Source organism: Eretmochelys imbricata, chromosome 10 (assembly GCF_965152235.1).
Source record: "Eretmochelys imbricata isolate rEreImb1 chromosome 10, rEreImb1.hap1, whole genome shotgun sequence".
NCBI lineage: Eukaryota > Metazoa > Chordata > Testudines > Cheloniidae > Eretmochelys > Eretmochelys imbricata.
In genome coordinates this window covers 81,070,259-81,094,866 of record NC_135581.1, presented here as the reverse complement: position 1 = coordinate 81,094,866, position 24,608 = coordinate 81,070,259, and the positions used below count along the sequence as shown (strand labels likewise).

The window sequence follows — 24,608 nt, the reverse complement described above, 5'->3', positions numbered from 1 at the left end:
GAGGGATTGTAGGGGTCTAGGCACAACAGAATCCAGGTTATTAAGTTTAATATCTGGGCAGGAACCTCAAGGTACACAACACCGACACTCCCACCGAGGGCAAAACGAGGCTTGAATCGCTTTTATTATCACAATTAGTAAAGATTCAAAAGTGGTACAGCAGTAATACAGGGCAAATGTGATCTCTTGCACCATCCCTCACATGTATACTCACACTCCTTCTTGGGGATCTGCTGGTAAGAGGCATAGGTCCTGCTCTGTCCTTGGCATGCCAAATGAGTCCGATGGTCCAGGTCCTGGTACAGATCCCTCTTACACGGTGGTCTGGCCTATTATAGGGGCTGTCATGAACATTCATACAAATGCCCAGCCTCCCTTGTCCATATCTGACTTCCCCACACTAATTCTATAGGTTAGTATATTAATGAATCTAACTTATCACCATATACGTCAATCCATTGCCAAGGCAAGTTCGCGGGTAAGCATTCACCAACATTTTATCCTAAAATATCTGAACCTAGTATCAGCTCCATGTTCCTGTGGTTACTTGTTATCATTTTGTACTAAATCCCCCCTTTAGAACACTGTTCCCAGTTCCCCAAAACTCAGGGTGGCTGTCGGCTATTTCAGTGATTCTTAACCAGAGGTCCAGGGCCCCCTGCGGGGCTGCAAGCAGGTTTCAGGGGGTCCGTCAAGCAGGGCCAGCATCAAACTCACTGGGGCCCAGGGCAGAAAGCTGAAGCCCCACCACCTGGGGCTGAAGCCAAAGCCTGAGCAACTTAGCTTCATGGGGGCCCTGTGGCATGGGGCCCCAGGCAATTGCCCTGTTTGCTACCCCCTAACACCGGCCCTGGCTTTATATGCAGAATAACAGTTGTTGTGACACAGGTGGGCTGTGGAGGTTTTATAGCACTCTGGGGGGTCCTCAGAAAGAAAAAGATTGAGAACCCCTGGGCTCCTTATCTATGCCAGCGTTCATAGGCCTCAAAGCCTTGTGCTGATGGCTTAAGCTCGTGTCCTACAGGATACATGCCTGCAGGTTCCTTGCATTACAGCTAGGTAAAATACAATGCTGAAGGTAGCTGTATGGGCTACAACACACACCTCTGGCCAGAACCTTGAGCAGATCAGAAACACACCCAGGGTCTGGCCCACAGACTTTCTTCTCGTTAGCGCATTTTAAACCCCAAACTTTTATTGGCATTTGCTTCGGCTTACTTGCAAAGATCTTAGGCCTTGGCTACACTTGCGAGTTACAGCACAACAAAGAAGCCCCGGGCGCACTAGCTCGCTCCCCGTCCGCACTGGCAAGGCACGTAGAGCGCTCTGCCTCCCCGGCTACAGCGCGGCTGGTCTCCTCCTCGGCGAGTGGAATAACGTTTGCTGCGCCCCCGCTGGAGCGCCGCGGCACCAGTGTGGACAAGGTGCTGCATTACTGCGCTCTGATTGGCCTCTGGCAACGTCCCATAGTCCCCTTAAGCCAAGTGGCCACTCTGGTCATTGTTTTGAATCGCTGCAGGAATGCGGATATGCCCTTTGAAAGCTCCGTTTGACAGCCAGCTGCTTATCTGCTCTGAGACAAAGCAACCATTAGTGTGGAATGCCGTGTGTGAGAGAGGGAGGCGGGGTGCGGGGAGGGGGGTTTGCTGCTGTCTGAACTTACAAGACAGCATGCTGACATGCTCTCAGCCCCCCAAAAACCCACTCTCTCTCCCCCCACATACACACAACACACTCCCTGTTACACTCCACCCCCATTTGAAAGGCACGTTGCAGTCACTTGCATGCTGGGATAGCTGCCCATAATGCACCGCTCCCAATGCCGCTGCAAATGTGGCCACACCAGTGCGCTTGAAGCTGGCAGTGTGGACAGACTGCCGCGCTTTCCCTCCTGCGCTCTCCGAAGGCTGGTTTAACTCAAAGCGCTCTACATCTGCAAGTGTAGCCCTGCCCTTAGTTGTTGTTCTTCTAGCCTTAGTCCAATATGTGTGGCATCAGCTCTTTGATTCCTTCTTCTCCATTCCAGTCTGTCTTGAAGCAGTTGCTCAGAAACTGCACAGAATCCTTTGATATGGTATCCACCCATCTAGTTTTGGGTCTTCCAACCTTTCTCATACTTTCCACTTCTATGTTTAACACCTTTTTCATATATATTCTTCCAATTTTCTTTTCATGTGCCCCAACCATCTAAGCCTGATTCCCTCAGCTTTTCTATAGTTGGTACCACATTGTCTCTTCCCCTAACTTGTTCGTTCTGAGCATGGTCCATCCTTGTCACTCCAAGCGTCCATCTCAGCATTTTGAAAGGCATTCTCCTATTGCAGATCGTTCCCCGCACATCTCTCCATTTCACCCATGCCTTTTTTGTTCGGCTTGTAAGTTTGTCATTGAATTCACCATTATCCTGCACTATATAACCTAGGAACCTGAACTTCTGTACCTTTGGTGTGACTGGCCCACCAGACTTACCTTGCAGGAAGACAACAGAACTGTATCATCGAGTCTACAGACCATGGCCTCCATTTTATTTCTTCTGATTTTCATGCCATTTCCTTTAAATACTCACCTCCATCTCTCTTAGATCTTACTTTCAAACAGAAATTATACGTGGTTATAATACTTTAATGTTCCCTGATGTGGTAGAGAAGTTAGATCAAATTACTTGTTTTGCTACTTGGTTGGATGCAGAGAATGATCACATCTCCCCTCTGGCTATTCAGAGGTGGAGAAAGCTTCCCCTGACATGTCATAAAAATGTAGGAAATATTTAAGGGGAATGAGTTGTTGGTTCTTTTCCACCCAAGGTTATTAGCCTCCCAGGTTGTCTGGATGTTTGAACAACAAACCAGTCACATAGACTGGGGATGAATTCACAGATGGTAGTGAAGAGTGGAGAGTTATGAAGTCATTTATTGTGGCAATAATACAAATATGATAGGAAAGAGCCATTAAAATGTCAATATTTGCCAGCTGCTGAGCTTGCTCTCTCTGAAAATCTCAGCCACTTGTGGGATTAGGGATCCAATTCTCATTACAAGTGATGGGCATCCATATCCTTTAGGCAGCTTTGAAAATGCTAGCCTCAATGCATATACAACACAGGGTCAAATTCTACCCTCATTTATATCCATTGGTTTCATTTCACAGAAGGGGAAAATGGTTTCCTGAGTACTTTGAGGGAATTTGTGTCCACTGAAACGTTTTTTTTCCACATAACAAAAAGTATTTCATTTAAATCCAGCTTTAATCATGTAAATCTTAGGGATGTTTCCTTCAAACAAATACCATACATGTTTCTTCTCTGTCTGCGTTAATTCGCTAGCGCTGTATATTGTTTCTTTGGGATTCTCAAGAAATGATCATTTGAACCATTCCTGGGTGTCTCTGATGTGGTGGCTCAGGGTTTGGTGCTGAAATGTGTGTTCTTTGCAAGTGCCCGCTCATGTCTTGACGGAACATTCTCTTGTCCAGGCTGGTGGTGGGAGCCCCCTATGAAACCAATGGACAGCTGAAGACTGGAGACGTCTACAAGTGTCCGGTGAATGGCGAGACGAACGGCAACTGCACCAAACTCAACCTAGGTACCACATGCCCTGCCACTTACGCAGTACAGCTAGCCCGAGTGTTAGAAAATTATGACAGGTTTCAGAGTAACAGCCGTGTTAGTCTGTATTCGCGATAAGAAAAGGAGTCCTTGTGGCACCTTAGAGACTAACCAATTTATTTGAGCATGAGCTTTCGTGAGCTACAGCTCACTTCATCAGATGCATACCGTGGAAACTGCCACCAATTTATTTGAGCATGAGCTTTCGTGAGCTACAGCTCACTTCATCAGATGCATACGAAAGCTCATGCTCAAATAAATTGGTTAGTCTCTAAGGTGCCACAAGTACTCCTTTTCTTTTTAGAAAATTATGAGTTAGGCGCACACAGATCATGAGATAATATATACAAAATCTTGTGATTTTAAACTCATATATAAAATAGTGTGTGTGTGTGTTTCTTTTTATTTATCTTCTGTCTTTTGAGCCTTTAAAGGTGCACTCCAGTCATGTTTTCAAGCTTTTCTCCATAATTGTGAGGGCGAGAACCGTTTTTTTGAAATGGCAGCTGAGATAATCATATAGTCACATGACGGCTGGAGCTGGGGCTTTAAGAAACACTAAATCTCGTGAGATTAAAATGCTTGAGCGGCCTCCAGAGGGAGCAGAATCAAAGAGCCAGACTGGTTCCAGAGGTGGTGCCTGTTCATTGTTGCCCTCAAGTTTTGCTTTTTTTTTAAAACAAAAATCCTCAGCTGGTGGAAATCCGTCTTGCTCCCTGACTTCGGTGATTTAGGCCAGCTGAAGAGCCAACCCCATTGTTCCACATAACCTAAAATGAAAGGAAAAGTTTCCATCTTTGTAAAAAGCATCAGAGTGGCTCCCCAGCGGGTGTGGATTGTTCTGGGCCCAGATGGAGCTCTTTCAATTTACACCAGCTGTGATTCTGCCTCAGAGATTTTGGCTGGGAAGGATTTAAAACCTCCTCTGCCCTGTGTGTGGCCTAAATGGTATGTCCCTGGGATAGAAAATGAAACTGACTGGGAAACTGACTGCTCCATTTTCATCGTTCTGGCTGAGTGTGAACACACAGTATGAACAGTGAGAAGTTCGTCAGAATGAAAAAAACAATCCCTAGAGACAGGTTTCAGAGTGGTAGCTGTGTTAGTCTGTATCAGCAAAAAGAAAAGGAGGACTTGTGGCACCTTAGAGACTAACCAATTTATCTGAGCATAAGCTTTTGTGGGCTAAAGCCCACTTCATCAGATGCCTGCAGTGGAAAATACAATAGGAATATATATATATTTTCTGCATACAGGGCTCCAAGAGATCCAACACCTTCTTGTCAACTGTTTGAAATGGGCCATCCTGATTATCACTACAACAGTGTTTGTTTGTTTTCTCCTGCTGATAATAGCCCACCTTAATTGATTAGTCTCGTTAGAGTTGGTATGGCAACCCCCATTTTTTCATGTTCTCTGTATATATATATATAGCTGTCTTCCTACTATATTTTCCACTGCATGCATCTGATGAAGTGGGTTTTAGCCCACGAAAGCTTATGCCCAAATAAATTTGTTAGAGTCTAAGGTGCCACAAGTCCTCCTTAATCCCTAGAGAGTTAATGATCAGAAGTGTTACCTATAACACCGGCAGAGACATTTGTTTATAAAGTATAGAGAGCCTGGCCATGCCCTTAATATTGCACACACGGGGGGACCCTCTGTATTTAGAGAGACCCCCACATCCCAGGGGAAGTCACCCCACCCTATCTGTCTTAGGTACTTATATGGCCCCATCAGCATAGTGCATAGGGCCCCATCAGCCCTCAGTCTGTTTATCCTCACAGCCCCCCAGGGAGGCAGGGCAGGGCTGTTATCCCCATTGGGCAGAGGGGGACGGAAGCATAGAGAGACTAAGTGACTTGGTCAAGGTCCTACCGGAAACCTGTGGCAGAGCATGGAATTGAACCAGGGTCTTCCAACTGGCTAGTGCCCCAACATGAACTTCTGTCTAGAGCTGGTTGGAAAATGGGGGGACGGGTCTGCAGAAAATTCCAAGTTTTTGTCAAAAAACCCCAAATTGTTTTTTTTTCTCTCAAACCAAAATATTTTTGGCTGAAAAATGACAAAAATTGAAACAATTTTGGTTTTCAGCTGAAAATATTGAGTTTTCAGGTTTGGGGTTTTCTGACAAAAATCAATTTTTATTTTTTTTTCTGAGAAAGTCCTTTGCCTCGCAGGTTCTGTCTCCACTGTGAGTTGGGTGTGACTCCAGGCTCGGGTAAACACACTCGTGCTAGCTCTCATCAGGCTAGTGGACTAAAAATGGTTGTGTTAGTGTCACTGGGGTAGCCTGGTAGCAGCGAGCAGCAGCATGGACAAGCCACACCAAATCTGTACCCACGGGGGTCAGGCGGGTTTGAACTCAGCCTGGAGAGCTGGTTTCACCACGCGTGGATGACGGTGCGACCCCAGGTACACTATTTTTAGCACGTTAGTGCGATGAGCGAGAACAAGTACGTCTACCCGAGTTGGAATCAAACCCTGGCTCCTAGTGTAGACATGCCCACAGGGTGGGTCTTGAACTAAAGATCAAAGCTGCTCTGGAAACTTTGGGTGTCCTGTAACGCACGTCAGTAATGCTTTGAACCCGCAGGATGAGAGTAAACTAGACTCTGAGTTGAAAGCGAGGAGACCCACGTACATTTTGTCTTCCCTTGGTGCCCCTGGAGTAGTAGGAGTTGGGGACAGGTTCCCCAGCAATTTGGAGGCTCTGGGGAAGAGGTAACACAACCATAAGCTTTGCGGCATTGCCAGCATGTTCTCTGTGGGTGTCTTGGGGCTTGATGTGTGTACTAGTCACCCTGCCTTGCCCCATCTGGCCCCTAGCCTGCGCTTCTGCCCGGACATGGATCGCTGACCCCAGGGATACCGTGTACAGGAGACAAGGGGAGTGGTGACTAGAGGAGACACCAGCACAGAAGGTTTCCTCTGTGCATGGATCCACACAGATAGATCAGGGCTTTTATTTTCATGTACAACAACCCTCTGCCCTTCATTCCCCCTCCAGCACCGATCCTGCAGAAAAGTTCAGCCCCACAATATTCATAGATCCATTCTCCTGCCCTCCAGAAGTCTAATGTGGTTGAGATTCCTGGCAGGGATGTTTCTTGGCCTGAGGAATCCCCTGGTAGTATGGGACCAGCATAGCACCTCTTACACCCTGCATGCTTGTCCCTACCCTAAGCACCTGGGGTGTGGCTAGTGAAAGTAGGTTCTGACTGGGAGCCACTGTGTCCAGCTGCTCCCCAGATGCTGAAACAATCTGTTGGAGGCTGTTACTAGCCAGTTCGAGGTAGAGCAACCCTGAGGCTGATCTAAGTTGCACCTCAGTACTGTCCCAGTGACCACAGGATCAGGAAGGCATAAAAATGGCTTTGAGCCCCATCTCCATCTGTGCCAAGTGCAGGAGGGTCAGTCCCAAAAGTCCTGCCAATTATGTTTCCCAATTGTAATTGATTATGAACAAATACAATTCCAGTTACACTAGAAAATATCCTTTAAATTGTAGGTGGGCCGGAGGCATGACATGTACATCTGGCACTGCCCCATGTATGAGCTTTCTCAAAGTTCAAGGGTTCAGGAATCAAGCTTTTTATATGGGCCGAGTATTCAACCTACAAAGTTCGCTCAGAGTCTGGGGTTTGGGATGGGGTATGGACTTGTGGTTCAGGCTCCTTCCCATTTAAAATCCCACAAGAGCCTTGAGAGAGACTGATACAAGGCCCCAGATGAAAGAAGAGGCCTCATGCTCTTCCCATTAATTGCTCAGTTTTTTCCTCAGTTCCCACCTTCAGGCACTGGGGCAAAGGTGGGAAGAACCGTCCTGTATATCACACTGTGTTCCAACTTCTCTGATGCTCTTGGTGAGCAGGCATAGCTCAAACGTGCACTCCAGCGAAGCACTGCCCACGTGACCAAGAGATGTAAAATCATAGTCACATGAGAATTTAAAATTGCCAGACCACCCCTGGCAGGTTCGTTTTTGCACCCCCACTAACCACATGCTGCAGGCTGGAAGAGATTAAACGATTTCTTTTGCTGAAGCTAAAGGATGTTAACATTAACAGAATGAAAGCATTGCATTGTGGGACACTCTCAATTTTAAGAAATGGAATAAATTTGCAAATATACATCGGCAACTGCATGCATTTCATACCTGCAATGGGAAATTACTTGCTAGACCAGTTCAAAGGTTTTTCTAAGGCTTATCTAGTAGGAAGTCCAAGTTTTTAACTCATTATTTAATTCCCTAGAAGACTTTTTTTCTATTTGTCAGTTCAGCCCATCCAGGGATGTTCTGAGATCTTGGCTCTGTGGCAGTTGCATCTGTTGAGATAAAATACAGGCTCTGTGACATGAACAAGATAAAGATGTCTTGAGGTCCTTCAGCTGGATCTGTTCTTACACTTACTAGGATACTCACAGTGGCACAATAAAAAAGTGGGATTTTTTGGTTTGTGTTACAATTCTTTGGACCGCTTGTGGTCTACTGAGGTGCTTCCTTCACAATGGTAGAGCCTCGGCCAGCTGTCCAGGTGTGACGTATAAAACCATTTCGGAAGCCTGTACATTAGCCGCACACTGCTGGATGATACAGCGCATCTAACCTTGGTATTCTTTCTCAAGGAAGAGTAACACTCTCCAATGTGTCAGAGCGCAAAGACAACATGCGTCTTGGCCTGAGTCTGACCACAAACCCCAAGGACAAGAGCTTTCTGGTAAGAAATAAGAAACTGTCTATAAATAATTGGCACTTAATATGCAAACTGCCTGGTGCTTTTTTGGTATATTGAGTCTCTCTCCAGGATCTCTGCAGCCATGTTCCTCTCACTATTTGTCTGTCGTTTGTTTCATTAACTTAACCCCAACAGGATTGTTTTATCCAGTTATGAATATAAATGCAGGCCCTCTGCCTTCCAAGATAGCAGCAGCTTCTCCAGACTGCCAAAGTAAAATGCGTTTTCCAAACACGTATAGTTAACATTTCACGTCAATATTCTGTTGACTTCATGGATCAAGCTTTCAGTCTTGGCTTCTATTACAGCATGCCTCCTTTTGTGCATGGAACAACGAAGCCTTTGCTAGTTGGCATTAAGGGGCTCATAGGGTCACAAAGTCTACACTACACACTAAGCACAGGCTCTTAATCAGGTTTGCGCTCAAACTCCCCTTCTGTCCACACACAAATCAGCTTGACTCGGGTCAGCAAACACTCAGGACCCATGTCCGAGGAAGCTGCTAGTGAGGTGGATGGGTCAGAACCCGAGTCCCGCTGTGACTTGGGTCCAGCCCTGTCATTCTGCAGTGTGGATATAGCTCAAACCGCAGACCTGAGTCAGAAGGTCTATATAGTGCAGTATGGACATGTTAGCATGGCTGTGCGACCCAACTGTAAGCCCAGGTTTGCAAAGCTCAAACATGGGCTTGGAAACATCAAGTCCACAAGCCCGGGTCCCAAAGACACGGCTTTACAATGCAATGTAAACTTCCCCTTAGGTTCATGAGAAATGGATAATGCAAATTGGCTCCAGACATTCTTGCCTGATATTGCCACTTCTGACTCCTGACAAGCTGTTATCTCCACACTGTCTGCTCTCACTGCCAATGCATACGGATCTAGATCCTTACATGACAAGGTGAGGATTTTTCTAAATCCAGCCCAAAGCCTGGAAGGGAACTCCTCCTACACAGAAGATATTGATACAGGATAAAATGCTAGGACACCCTGCCATGAGCCAACATCCTGCAAGTTAAATCTGCCTTAGCATAACCCACAGACACCCAATCATCCCAAGAGTTCGCATATTTTAGAAAGGAAAATACATGTCACTTCCTTACTTAGGCCATTTGCTCCCTCTGTTTCTACTTTCTGCACCCCCTTCAGGATCTGTGCCATCCGTGGCAGTCTTCTCCACATGCTCACAATGGTCTTAACGGCTAAAGTCTTACCGTAATTTGCTCTGGAGAAACCAAGTAGCGTGCTTCTTCATGCAGGCTGAGCTGGCATTGGAGGTGTTTGGTGAGAATAGTCCCCGAGTCGTACATGGGTGCAGATCTCTGATTCTCTGCTGTTGATCTTTATAGCCTGTAAAACAGAGGCTAAATAAGTGGCAGTTTTTCAACCCTTCACTGTTGTTTTATTTTTCCCAATTTTCTTTCAGGCTTGCAGCCCTCTCTGGTCCCATGAGTGCGGAAGCTCTTACTATACCACAGGAATGTGCTCCCGGGTGAACTCCAACTTCAGATTCTCCAAGACCATAGCTCCTGCCCTCCAGAGTATGAGACGCAATCTGTTATGTAGCCACTAACTCAAACCCTGCTTTTGAAGTTAAATAGAATTTTTGTTCTTTAATCGCTTCAATGCCATTGAGAAAACAAAGTGAAGTCAGGATTGAAAAGGAGGCAAGATAACAAAGGAAATGATTTGCAAAAGGCGACCCAAAGGAGATTACATGCACAGACATCTGGCCAACATTTTCCTTCTGAGTGACTCTTGAGGAAGACCTTATGCTTCGAAAACTGGAAATAAGGGTCCAGCATATTTGATCAGCACCCTTCAGTGCATTGGGAAGGGGAAAGAGGGAAAGAATTCAGGCATTGGCTGCACAAAACAAAGCTCATTTGCTGAACAGCTAAAAATGTTGGCCAGTATTTTCAAACCTGGGTGCGTAAAGTTAGCCACCTGGCTCCCATATGTAGGCACTAAATAAGTGTCCTGATTTTCATGGGCACTCCACAGATGCTGTTGGGTTCAGTGGAGGTTCTGGGTTCTCAGCCCCTCTGAAAAATCAAGCCACTTATTTAGCTGCCAACATTTACATCCTCTTTTGGGGTAATTTTGGCTTCCATCCTGTTGAACAGACCACTGACGAGCTGGAGTTTCTTTGGGTGATGGAGAGAAGTGAATTCAGAACCTATTAATATTTTAACAGTATTTTTCTTTAAATTTCCCCTCTTATAATGTAATGTCATAGGATGAATTTCTCCCATTGGTGCCCCGTTTTTGTGAAAGTTGATGATGTCATTTCAGACGTTCTTTTCAATCAGAGATGCTGCTATGATCACATTGGGAAGTGTAACTGATACCTTGGAAGAAACTAGATTACCAAGCCTAACTTTATATTAAAATAATAATTGAACAAGCATGAAATATAAGGTCCTCCTTCCATTTGAACGTGAGACCACTCAAGCTCCCTTCCCCGTGGTTTATGAGTTCACTAGATAGCGATAGATCTGAGTTCCCTTTTGATAGAATCATGTACCCTATGACTCATGGCATGCTCAGTGGTAGCACAAATCCATCCTTTGCTCCCCCAACAGTTCTCTGAAACACGTCATTAATTCTTATAAAATACGAGGGCATAAAAGAAAGCTATAAGGATAACACCTGACAATGGCACACTTCGGAAAGGAAACTGACCAATCCACAGCTTATTTGATCAGTCCTTCCTAATGTGTTGCTATTGGACAAAATCCTGAAGTCCTCACTTGAGTTTTTTTTTTGGTCTTAATCTTTACTGTGGCAAAAGCTCCCCTTCTCTTTAGTTGGAGCAAATACTGATCTATACTATTTACTGTGCACTATAAGTGGGTTGAGTTCTGTGTAACCATAGAAGGCCTGGTCCCTGCCCCAGGAAGTTACAATGCCAGGATCAAATTCTGCCACACTTCCACTGGGTGCATCACCTCCTGCTGGTGTTGATTCTGCATGGTGCGTAGGCATGTGCTTATCTCACACTGAAGTTAAGCATATGCTTAAGGGCCTCTTTTTGAGTTGCCCCCTTGAAATCAAAGGGATGACTCGCAGAGTAAAGTACTACTCAACATGAGTAATGGTGGCAGAATTGGGCCCTGAACATTTGAAGTAATCTAATACACTGGATGGAGATCCAAATCAGAATCGAAGCCGGCAATCTGAGGTTGCTTATGTACAATATTATTCTTAGAAAGTTCTCCAGCTCTCTCCTGCCAGAGCTAACCATGGGTGTGGGCTCTCTTGATCTCATTTAAGTGAATGTGACCTGAAGGTCTTCAGGTATGATTTAAATCAGATTTTTCACACAAATCACAAGAGCAAGTACCTGACTGCAGGGAATAAAGCCATAAATTTCCACTTTGCAGTTGTTGCCAAGGTCTTTCAATAATATGCTGCGTATTTTCCACAGGATGCCAAACATACATGGACATAATCATTGTTCTGGATGGATCGAACAGCATATATCCCTGGGTTGAAGTGCAACATTTCCTGATAAACATCTTGAAAAAGTTTTACATTGGGCCTGGTCAGATACAGGTAAGCATGACCCTGGTCATTCTCTGCATTTATGTCTCTGTTCATTCTTGCAATACAGATTTTCCTGGTCTATTTCCTAGGAGACATGTCCCTTCGGTGCCAATATACTGCAGCCTGGCAAGGCGCTTGCCCAGAATAAACCTGCAGAGTATGGATATGAAAGCTGAGCCAATGGAAATACTGCTCACGTTAAAGTTCTTAACTGAAACAGAGAGTAAGGAGCAACCCACGCAATGAAATGAGAAGGAAGGAGGGTGGTTAAGTTGTGTGACCCTTAATTAGCATCGCTCTGCGGGTATGCAGTTTGTAGCAGCTGTGGAGGGTACTCCATCTTTTTCTTGCTGGGCCTTATTGGCTATCTCTATACAGCAAAGAAAAACCCATGGCTGGCCCGTGCCAGCCAACTCCGGCTTGCAGGGCTGTTACCCGCACAAAATTCTCTGTTACTCACACACTCAAGGGCACCCATCTTTACCCAGTTCCTAGGGCTCCAGGTGAAAAGCACCTAACTTTACCCTTCCGTGGGCTCTGGGCAAACACCTTTTCCCTGTGGACTCAGGGCTTAATCTTTTGCGAGTTTACAGGGTCTTTTACCAGTGAAAGAACCTTACACAGTAATATCCTACATAACCTCTATTTATTAACAATCACCAGAAACAGACTGCACATGCTACACATACAGTGCTCCCCACTCCCAATAAGATGGATGAACTTTTCTTGATGGCCAGTCAGGATCAGGTCCATCTGGGAGACTCCAGTTTCTGCACAGTGTCATTGGCAGAGTGTTGAGGTCTGGCCGCTCTGATCTTTAGGGCTGTGTCCTGGAGCTGGTTCCCAAAGAACTTCTTTTTGGACCCCAGATATATAGTGATATTTGGGTCCTTTTTAGCTATACCTTAACCAATCATTATACTAAAATTTTACTAACCAATCCTAACATAGTGTAACAAAGTTCTCTAACCAGTCCTATCCTACCATCTTAATTAATTTACACCTAGCAAAATTAATTATGTAACAGACAGAAACAATCAAAGAACCAGACAGAGACCATACAGACAAACAATAGGGAAGTGGGGACCATAATGACAAAACAATAACGAAATGAGGATTTCAGAACCACAACTATTGATAAGTGATTGCTTGACAGACAGGATGCTATCAAACTAAGTTTTCTTTATCTTAAGATCTGTTTCTTTATCTGGTGATAGTGGGGGCCATTAGGACGGGGTCTCCTTCTTAACAGCCTGCTATTATATTGTTTTAATGTAATTTAGATGGAATGTGAGGATGTGGCTTCCTGCATCTCAGTCAATGGCTGCTGCTTGGCTGCTCTTTTAATCTGGCTGCAGACGAATGCCGTAGGCTTTAGGCCTTACAGTATGGCTGCAGACAAAGGCCTTATCCTTACAGGGCAGTTTCATTGCTGTGTAGACTTCTGGGCTCAGTCCAAAGCCTCAGATCTGGGACCCTCCCACCTCACAGCATCCTAGAGCCCAGCCCCCAGTCCAAGCCTGAGCGTCTACACAGCAATGAAACAGCCCCATAGCCCAAGCCCCACGAGCCTGAGATGGCTGGCATGGCCAGTTGCAGGTGTCTAGCTGCTTTGTAGACGTACCAGTTGTGGCTGATGTCGGTACCTAGGTTTGTGACTGAGAAGCCAGTAAGAGAAGGGGGGAATACGACACAAGGATTTCAGCCAGTTCTGAATCCCCAAAACTGTACAAAGAGCCACCCTGTACATCCTCAACAAGAGAAGACACAGGTCAGCATTATGGGGCCAGGGGACCTGGTCTGTACAACTTAACACCTAGGTTCCCAACCACAACACCACCCCTCTCCCCTTGGCAGGACGTCTGAGCATGGGTGATAGCTGGCCAGAATATAGACCCACGATTATTGCTGGCTTTGTATTGTCAACTGTCATTTGGGGGGAAAGATGGAGCAGAATTTGACTGAGTTTAACTGTGGGCAGAGATGACTGTGGTGAGAACATGCTGAAATAGAGTCTTCTCTGCCAGTTACACGTAAAAAGACGTCCTAAAGTTCCCCTTACAAAAGGATGGATTCTAGTATCTAACTCCCAGCAGAAATAGGGCTTAGAGCAGTTTGTTTGCCAGATCTTCTTGTTTGGAGCAGAACTTGTTTAGTGGCTGATCTATCTTCATGCACTTTTAATGGACTACAATTAATTTCCCCACTAACTTTGGCAGAGATGCTACTGCAAACTCTTTTTGTATTCGCTTATTTATGTTGTCAGTGCCAAAGCTCTAGCAGTATAAAAAGACCAACAGCTTCCTGCCTTCCTTTTCCCTTGTGTGCCTCATTGTTCCCTGGGCTCAGAAATGGCAGGGCTGTTGGTTTTCCCTACACAGAATTAGGTGACGTTTGCAGCTAGTTTGGGGGCTATGCAACAGGTGAACCTGCAAAAAGGCTTCTGTTCTTGTGTGTACACTCACACACGAACGGCTATGTGACTGTGCTCCTTTTAAATGTCATTGAATTGTAAGGTTCCGTGATGCACATTTTGTGTGCAGGTCACTACATAGACCTACAGTATTATCATCACCGCCGTAGACATACCTGTTAGTCCAATCACTTGTAGAACAGAAGCAATGTAAGTATGGAAAAACCTGGTTCGTTGCAGATGGCCCCATTACTGCACACCCAGACTCCTAATCTCCACATTTCCAATAAATCATACAACAGTTAGTTATATATAGCGATGTACTGTATATTAACTGAAATTATACTTGATCACTAAAACAGGCTCTTTGTTTCTCGGGTGACTGCTATGATGTGTGGTATTTGCATCCTTTGTAATGCTCCTTTAATTCCTAGGTTGGAGTTGTTCAATATGGAGAAGACGTTGTGCATGAATTTCATTTAAATGACTACAGGTCTGTAAAAGATGTGGTGGAAGCTGCTAGTCACATAGAGCAGAGAGGAGGTACAGAAACCAGGACAGCATATGGGATAGAATTTGCTCGGTAAATCACAAATACGGACTCCCATTTATTCTAATTACAGGTCTTTCTTTCTTTCTTTCTTTCTTTCTTTCTTTCTTTCTTTCTTTCTTTCTTTCTTTCTTTCTTTCCTTTCCTTTCCTTTCCTTTCCTTTCCAGGTGTTGAAAAGTAAACAATAGTCCCTGAAGTAGGGGACATTTCCAGACAAAGCCATAATGATACTTTGTAACAGAATATATCCAGCTCTATTCTCCACTGCAGCTGAACCCAGGAGGAGGGAATCAAGGGTTGCCAGCGTGACATCCCCCGAATCCTAAAGCTGGCTGGGATCATTTCAGCCCCTGCCCAGTGGTCCCCAGGGGTGTCTTCCATCAGCCAAGCATTACCACCCTTGACATACCTCTATCCTGGGGCTGGGATAAGGGAGCATAGACCTGGCTATTGTGGCTCTACACTAGACCAGGGAAATCCCCAACCTGTTGATTAAGCTGGTTTTCTGCGTGCTTTGTGCTGAGCAGGAGGAAAGGACTCAGGCCTGTTTATTTCAGGGATAGCTCTTTCTGAACCTAACCTGGGTTGCACTGTTCCGATACAGAGTCAAACTGGAAATATGAACTAGCCCAGTGGCTGGAGGAGTTCTGATCTGAGAGTGCAACCCGAATGCGCCGCAGCAGAGCTCTATAAAGACCAGAATCAGCCTACAGTTCAGATCTTGTTTTTCCTTCTCCCTCTTTTGTTGCAGAATTGCAAGTGGTGTGAGATTAGTAAGAATATTGACCACTAACCCACAGCACGATCGCCCTTAATTTATAACTGAATTTGTGGGCACGTTTTAATACAAAGACTGAGCCAGATTCTGATCTGTTATATGACGTAAACCTGGAGCAAGTCCTCTGATTTAATGGAGTTGCTCCACAGGGAGATTACAAGTGGGTCCACTATGAGGAAATATTGCTTATTAACACCACAAAGCTTTCTGAGAATCCCATATTTTGTTGGATTTCCTTTTTAATTTAAGAACTCGCAGTCCATTAAAATAACATTTTGTGGTTTGTGAGTCGACCCTGGAGTAGATTCCTGTTGATCTGAATGGAATGAGAATCTTGGAATTTGTTCAGGTTAAACCAGAGTTCAGACAACAGAAGGGGTTTTTCATGTAAGTGGGACAGGCCAAAGTGAAACACACCCAGCATGGCAATGTATATTAAGGTATGTTCTGATCAGAAGAAACCTCTTGCAGCCAGCCTGCTGCTTTGCACAGCCCAACAGTTCCTTTTAATTTCAGCTCAGAAGCCTTTCAGAAAGGTGGGCGAAAGGGAGCGAAGAAAGTGATGATTGTAATAACCGATGGGGAATCCCATGACAGCCCGGACCTGGAGAAGGTGATTGAAAACAGTGAGAAGGACAATGTCACCAGATATGCTGTGGCAGTAAGTCACTCTCCTATTTAACAATACATTGAAGGTCTTCCATAGTGACCCACTAAACTTGGCATCTGCCCCAGCTTCCCCATTTGTGAAATGGGTACAGACAGGCAACAATACAGAGGCATTCTTCTTCTTTGCCTTGTCCCATCAGTCCGGGTTGGCTACTCTTCTTCTTCATCCCATATGAGGGTGGAGGCCAGAAGATCCCCCCTTAAGGTCAGAAACCAGGCACCTCTACTGCCCTGACAGAGAGGCAAGGGGCCAGAAGTCAGGTGCACTAACAGCTCGGCTGCCCAGCCCTCCAGGTCCCCATCCCAGTGCACTTCTCACTGTGACGTTGCACTCCATATGTTTTATGGAAATATGCTAATGAGTGTGAATATAATGTAACTGGAATTTGCTTCATGCGAAAGGTCTCTTGTAAGGTATCATTACAAAGCTTATAATCTACTGAGTGTGTTTGACCTATTTGTATGAATGTATCATTCTTGTATCTGAAGCTAGAAATATGAAGTATTACTCTGAAGTCCTATTGTAACTATGCAAGGTGTGAGCCATTAATGGTGGCTTAGAATCTTGATAGCTCCCATTAACTAGGACAGTTGGTTGTGAATGGCTCAGTTTACTCACAAATTTTCCTGGGTATGTGCAGGCCAACCCTGAAAGAATGGAAAATGAGGTCTTACAGTGACATGTGATCATGTCACCTGGTACTAAAATCCATCTTAAACCTGGTGCTTTTCCATTTAGAAGGAAGGGTGGGAACCCAGAGAGAGACAAAGGATACCCACCTTGTGCCAAAGATATAAAAGGGGGTGAAACAGAACAAAGGGGGCTGCCAGTCATGAGAAATCCCCTAGTTACCACTTGAGCTGAAACTAACAAGAACTGTACCAGGGGAAAGGATTGGGCCCAGACTAAGAAGGAGTCTAGTCTGTGAAAGAAGCTTTTTGGAACATCTCTGAGGGTGAGATTTACGTGTATTCAGTTTCTTAAATGTAGTAGGCTTAGACTTGCATGTTTTGTTTTATTTTGCTTGGTAACTTACTTTGTCCTGTCTGTTATTACTTGAAAGCATTTAAATCCTACGTTTTATACTTAATAAAATCACTTTTGTTTATTAATTAACCCACAGTAAGTGATTAATACCTGGGGGAGCAAACAGCTGTGCATCTCTCTCTATCAGTGTTATAGAGGGCGCACAATTTACGCGTTTACCCTGTATAAGCTTTATACAGAGTAAAATGGATTTATTTGGGGTTTGGATCCTATTGGGAGCTGGGTGTCTGGGTGCTGGAGATAGGTGACTTGCTGAGCAGTTTTTGGTTAAAGTCTGCAGCTTTGGCTGCATGGACCAGACCTGGGTCTGTGTTTGCAGCAAGCTGGTGTGTCTGGCTCAACAAGGCAGGGTTCTGGAGTCCCAAGCTGACAGGGAAAACGGGCTCAGAGGTAGTTTCAGCATGTCAGGTGACAGTCCCAAGGGGGTCTCTGGGACCGAACCCGTCACACTCACTTCGTGATCTCAGCCTGCAATTGAATTGCAAGTACAAAATGCAGGGACCAATTTTATGGATGTCTATGGCACCTTTGTAGAGGGAGGCTTCCCTTTTGAAAACCTGGCCCTTGGCATCTTGGGAACGCTATGTCCATTATGTGGAAAAATTAGAAGACTTATTTTTGTTTTTCACATCCAGGTTTTGGGGTATTATAATAGAAGAGGAATCAATCCATCAGCATTTTTGAAAGAAATAAAATTTATAGCAAGTGATCCAGATGACAAGCACTTCTTTAATGTCACAGATGAAGCAGCACTTAAGGATATTGTGGATGCACTGGGAGAGAGGATATTTAGTTTGGAAGGTGAGTGATGTACATTTCCTGCATTCTAACAGGTTTATAGTGTTTCTAACTTCTGCATATTCCTACAGACCATCTTCACTTTTAGGATAAACCTGCGTGTTGCCTTGCCAACCCAAACATTTGACCTTCTGACTAGAATGGAGTCTGCTGGGCATTTTCCTAACATTAATAACATCATACTTTGTAAATTAAAACAACTGCATTTGTCTAATTATGTGTTGAAAGACATTCCGTGCACGGAACATCGCGTGCACCTCCGACACAAGAGGAGCAGCAACAATTCCCAAATTAAGGTTGCCAAACATTTTCCATTGTGAAAAAATCTTTGCAACCTTTATTCGAAGATCTTTAATGCTTCCAGCAGGCTTTTGAAATTTGGTAGGGGGTAGTCTGGCAGTCAGTCTGACCCCATGAAAATCCATTCAGATTTGGCCATGTTATAAGCAGTCAAAAGTCACCATATTCTGGGTGTGTATAGCATATATTGGAATGTAAAGTGCAATCATCTAAACCTGTATGGACACCTGGGAGAAAATGAGGCCCTTCTATAGAGGCAGAACGTGCCATATTTATTCACTGGGCTAGATCCTTGGCTGGTGTGAATTGGTGGAATTCTCTTGACTTCAGTGAAGTTACACCAATTTACACCAGCTGAGGAATTGGCCTTTCCTGTTCTGGAGTGACATGAGGAGATAGTAATTCATTGTGCCTCATTCCATTCGGTAACTGGCCATCTCCCCTAGGACAGGGCTTTAATTGAAACGCTTCTTTTTTATTCTAGGTACCAACAAAAATGAAATCTCCTTTGGACTTGAAATGTCTCAGACTGGATTTTCATCACACATTGTGGAAGTAAGAGAATAGATTTGTTTTTCTCTCCCATTCAAGTATTTTTTTTGCAGGTAACTGTCCTATGGAAAGCAGATATGGTGGCTTTTGGTTTTTTGGTGTATGAATCCAAGTTGCAAATACATGGCCCAGAAGTCTCTGATGTGCCTTAGGGCCTGGAGATAGCTCAAGGTCTTGATCCCTGAGGAGGAGTCCATTTTTCCTGTTGTACATTGATACTAACTCCCAGAGTAAGTGTCCCGAATTTTTCCAGTGTGTTTCCATTTCACTCTTGATGGAAAGAGATGCCATTCAAGAGCTGACACACTGATTTTTAGGAATGTGTTGGGTGAACATTGAAATGAAAATCATTTCTCTCTGGAGCTGATGAGCCAAATTCTACCCTGGCACAACTCCAGCAAAGCCGAAGGGAGCAGTGAGTGCCAGGTTCCTTGATAGCTGGAATCAGCGCTGTGAACCGATCTGACTCTTCCCTGGAACGTGGGTGGAAGTCCCAACTTTCCAGAATGTTTAGCTGATGTTTATAAACACAGTAAAACAGCTTTATTGCTCTCATCTCAAAATGGGAGGGCAAATGAATTAATTGCCTCAGGATATATATAGATATAGATATATATACACACACACATATATATATATATATATTAGTTATTAGCTTTAGCTGGAGATGGGCAAGCAAACATTTTATAGAAGCTAGTGCTGACCGTTGAAATAGACAAGGCAAAGGGTGGGGGGACAGGGGGAGAAACTGCTGTTATCCTCACAACAGAAGCATAAGAGATTTGTCCCAGGGCACAGGGGAAATCTATGGCAGAGCCCAGAATTTGAACCCAGACCTCCTGCATCCATTCCTTTCCAAGGGTGGGCTGTTTGTCTGAGCAATCACTGCAATGGTTAGCTCACATGGCAGCATTACCGGTGTCCCCTGCATTTTCACATCCAACTAGTGCTGTAGTCTTCACCCTGTGAGAGCCTCTGGCATTCCTGTCTCTCCCCAGCTGGGACCTGCACCTCGACAGGGTACTGCTGCCTAATCAGAGGAACCCTCACTCTACAAGGGATGCAGGTTGGGGGGTGGCTTCCCACTGCCCACCTGTGTCACGCCAGCCACAGTCTGACCCCCTTGCCATTGTTCCTTCTCTGGATGGGTCCAGCCCCTTTCATGTGACAGGAAGCAGAGGAGGAGGCCCTTTGACACAGGAGAGTAAAGGCCATGCATTGTGCTCAAGCTGCATCCAAGACTCCATCTGCAGTCAGAGGCTGATCCAAAGCCCAGGGAAGTCAATGGGAGCCTTTCCTTTAAGTTCCTATAAGTTCAGTGGACTTTGGATCAGCCTGAAATGAGGGTGGTTCTGGCTTTAAAAACCCAGCCCAGCTTGAAATATTCACAGCCATCCAAATGCACGAGCAGGGTTGAGCAGTTAAACCAGGCAGTGTATTATGTGGGCCACTTGTTGTATATAAACTTGGCGATGGAAACACAACTGCAGACACAATCTCAAACGTTACCCAGAAAATGTCTTTCTCCTGCTCTGTTTCCTCTCTTTGTTTTCCATCCTGCCTTTCTCTGCACCTGCTAACAGCTGCTGTCCAGCACCCACTGTACTGCCAGGAGGGTAGCTGAGGACCTGCCTCTGTAGCCAGTGTTACTTCTCCCCCAGAAGAATCAACAGCTTTTAACCAGACTTCAGCCTTGATTTGTTGTTTGCTTGAGGACAGACTTTTTCAGAAGTCTTGCCAGAGCTGAAAAGATTGCAGGAGTTGGCACGTCTGAGAATATTTCAGTCGCTAACTTGGCACTTGGATTTAATGCACGTGGCTTAACTGCTTTTAAATGCTAGATGTTTTTCTAAACACGTCTAGTACACTGCTGAAATGCCATGTGACAAGGTGCAAAAGACAGTGCTGCTAGGATCAGTTGGACTCTTGGAAATGAAAAGGTCATTGAAAAGACAGGGCTTGATTGGAAATATTATTACAGTAGTTTTAAAAATATACCTTTCTGTGAATGGTTTGGAGACTTGCTTCCTTGAAGCTTTACTTGCTAAGTTCATCAGTCTTTCTGAAAATGACAAGTATGATTTGTGGGAATAACTTTTTCTTGGTTTTCCTATAACCTATAGTGAGTCATCAAGCCAAATAAATACACTGCCTAGAAATTAAAATTTCAGGAAAACTTCAACAACAACAACAAAAAAGCTGATAAATTTCCTATTGGGGAAAACCACTAATTAGATTCTTCTTGTTACACTCATTGATTTCAAACATCTGGCTTTAACCAGGATTTGCCGATATGTCCCATGAGGGGAATAATCATTTCTACATGGTAAGAAATATTTTAAACAGAGAGAGGGGCCCAAAAATTAACCTTGAATCCGCCCCACCTGTTCCTTCTGAACCTGTGTGTGGCAGAGCCGAGGGAGTCCATTTGAATCCCCTTATCTGAATCTGACATTATGGATTTGGTCTGAGGTCTGATCCAAAACTGAGCCTGCTTTCCTGTTCTGGTAACATCAGCTAATCTAAGGCGATTTCCAGTGCTTGGGGTCAAAATCTCAGGAGACCAGATGGGGAGATTTCAGGGCCATCAAACCAAAACTGTAGTCCTAATTTGACACAAAACCTAGACTCAGACCCTGACCTGACCGTCTTTCACATCCAAACACTGCACCCTGGGTCCGACGTCAACAGTTATGGATGGAGCCAATTCGAAATCAGATGTGGAACTGAAGTAGTGATGGCTCCCATGTAAATCACTGGCTAAATCCTCATTAATTTTACTGGGAGCGGGATTAGGGCACACGGGTGGGACCGGGGCACTGGTGCGGTTTAGTGGCCCAATCCCATTGTCTTTCAAAGGCAAAGGGATGTGCTGCTAAGTCATTGAGACTCTCTTGAAAATTCCACCTTAAATCTCTACAAGGACATGGCCCGGGTTTTACTTAGCCTGTGTATCACCCCACTCCCTGCTGGGTCTCCTTGCTATGGAAACCTGGAAGAGTTTCCATGCTGGATGCACAAGTCAGTGCGATCTACTCCTTGCTGTTTGCAGTGAGTGCAGTGATGTTATCTGAGGAAAGTTTGAATCCCAGTTTGCCATCTGCTGTGAAATGAAAGGTAACTGAGATTGCACTGAAGGGCTGCTTTATTTCATTATTTTTAGCACTGGATCAGGATGCTCTTAGTCAGACTTTGGTTTTAGCCGTACTTATGATTAAACTTCTGCAGGGCTGAGGACAGGCTGGCTGCTGCAGCATGTTATTAAATGACTGAGCACGGAGGGCCGCTACCAGCACTTCCAGAGCTGATTGTTTGGGTTCGGTCAATAATGGGTCAAATCCCTGGGTCCAGCTCTGCTGTGCTGGGCACAGGACCCAAAGGGGATAAGAAAAGTTGCTTTAAGTCACCTTTGTGGTTCGCCAATCCTGGAAGCTGGCTGGAGGCCAGTTTGAGGCCCGATGTAACTTAGAGCAGCCCCTGGCACAACCCCAACATGCCCTCGAGGGATGCGGAGCCATTGACACCCAGAGCAGGTTGCTGACTGCTGGAGCAGCACAAAGCAGATCGGACCCATCGGGCTTCCTTGCTCTCTGCAGTCTCCGCAATGGGATGAGGACACTTGATGAGCCAGGTTTAACAAAGGTGGCAGGCTTTGATCCTGCAAGTCCTTGTGCCAGGTACAGCAGGGTGCTGCGCTCCGGCATGCGGGGGCAGAGACACGCAGGCACCAGCGGTGTTCAGCACTGGGTGTCCTTCTCCCCGAGCAGGCATGAAGCTGCAGCTCCTGGTGCCCCCACTGCCTTATTCTCAGGTGCACTGGATAGAAGAGGGGGTGGGTCGAAGTGGAGAATGGGTGTATCTGAGTAGACTTGGCCCTGAGTGCAGCAAGTAGGGCAAGCCGTGACACGCCCTTCTGTGGCCAGCTGCTGCTACCAGGAAGGATAACCTGGCCACATCGCAAATGCTCTCATTGGTTCAGGGTAGGATTCCCTGATGCTTCCAGACAGGATCCTCACCTAGCGCTTGGGTGCACCAGTGCCAGGCAGGGTCAGGCTTCAAATGCATCTTCAAAGCAAGCCCAAGTTCAGCCCCTTTTTGGCACCGCTTCACTGTTGCTGGGTGATTTCGTATCTCAGCTGGTTTCCATCTGTCGTTTGCTCGGTCTGACTTGATTCACGAGCTGGTTGGTGTTTGCACTGAAACCACCTTCGGCACCCACGGTTCCAGATGACAAAGGGCTCTAAAGCTTTTGTGTTCCCCGCAGGACGGGATTTTGCTTGGGGCTGTAGGAGCGTATGACTGGAATGGAGCGGTGCTTAAAGAAACCAGCAGTGGAAAAGTCATTCCTCATAGGGAATCGTATCTCCAGGAATTCCCGGAGGAGCTGAAGAACCACGGAGCATACCTAGGTAAGGAGATTACACAGAGCGGGTCGGTTTCCCAAACTAAATTCATGATTTTTGCCATTTTTGGACCATTTCTGCCAGGCCAGGTGGAAAGTGCAGACTCTTTCACAGCAGACCCACTTTGCCAGTGCTCACAGAAATACCCGTCCAAGCAAAAATAAATTGTTATGTACCCAGCTGTGCGGCAGGCAGGACTGTGCATGTGTGAGGGAGATACTACCCCTAGCTCACCCATAAAGCCAACTATCGAACTAGTGGAGGATCCAGAGGCAAGCCAAAGCCTACAGGAATATACAGTATACAGAAGCAATGTAAATGCAGGAGTTCTGATCATCTGGGTCACCTACGGTTCTTAATGGGCTGATGATATGTCATGGGTGAAGAGGAAATATCTGCTGTGCTGATCAGCTCTATAAGCAGCTAGTGGAGTCCGTGAGTAATAATATATGCCTGGTTTTCAAAATGATGTCTACTGACGTGAATCGTGAGCGACACGCTGCATGGAAACAGTTTTCTCGGCCTGGCAGGAAGCAGAATCAGAGATTACACAGTAAGAGATCAAAGATGCCAAAGCTCTTCCCTGCGATATCAGGCAGCATAACAGCCCCCAGGCACAACGTTCTCCTCCAGAAAATGGGAGAACGTAACAAAGGGGCCAATTGTTACAAACCGAGTATCAGGTTGGTCTGGCTGTTGCTGCGTTCACCATACCTGGACCAGAGACAGGCTTTCAAACAGCACAAGGCCAGCTCCCATTACACAAAGGATATCATGCTGCGGCGACAGTGGATGGGAGCACTGATTGGCCCTCTTCCTTAATAGCCCCAAATGGATCAGATAAGAAAAGCAGAACTATCTGAGCAAAGCTGGGCAATCTTGTGTCCTGGACCAGTGACAGTAAAGGGGGATGGCAAGATTCCTCTGTACGAGGAATCCTCTGGTGTAGACTGGCATCCTGGTGGATGAGGCCATGCTGAGGACAAACGGGGGTCTTTAAACACCAGTCTCTGGGGGCTGTCACTGTAATGTAAAACAGCCTATATCATGGGATTGTCTGTGTGTCCAGAAGCTCCAGGATCAGAGAGCAAAGGTTCTGTAAAGCTGCCTTTGCACCCACCCTCCTGACCTTTGCTGAGTGCAAACAGGTGAGTTCTGGGAACTTGCCCAGCAAAGTTGTATAGACAACGTTGTTTTGTACACAC

The 24,608-nt window shown here is 45.5% G+C and overlaps 1 protein-coding gene across 1 annotated transcript in view; it reads left to right on the top strand.

Moving 5' to 3' along the window:
• Positions 1-24,608, top strand: part of ITGA11 (integrin subunit alpha 11) — a 127,800-nt gene that overhangs the window by 35,327 nt on the left and 67,865 nt on the right. Inside the window, exons 3-11 of the mRNA XM_077829342.1 lie at positions 3,472-3,581; positions 8,234-8,325; positions 9,769-9,883; positions 11,773-11,900; positions 14,739-14,887; positions 16,150-16,294; positions 17,986-18,151; positions 18,933-19,003; positions 23,265-23,409. Coding sequence (XP_077685468.1) covers positions 3,472-3,581; positions 8,234-8,325; positions 9,769-9,883; positions 11,773-11,900; positions 14,739-14,887; positions 16,150-16,294; positions 17,986-18,151; positions 18,933-19,003; positions 23,265-23,409 — 1,121 coding nt within the window. The remainder of the gene's footprint in view (positions 1-3,471; positions 3,582-8,233; positions 8,326-9,768; positions 9,884-11,772; positions 11,901-14,738; positions 14,888-16,149; positions 16,295-17,985; positions 18,152-18,932; positions 19,004-23,264; positions 23,410-24,608) is intronic.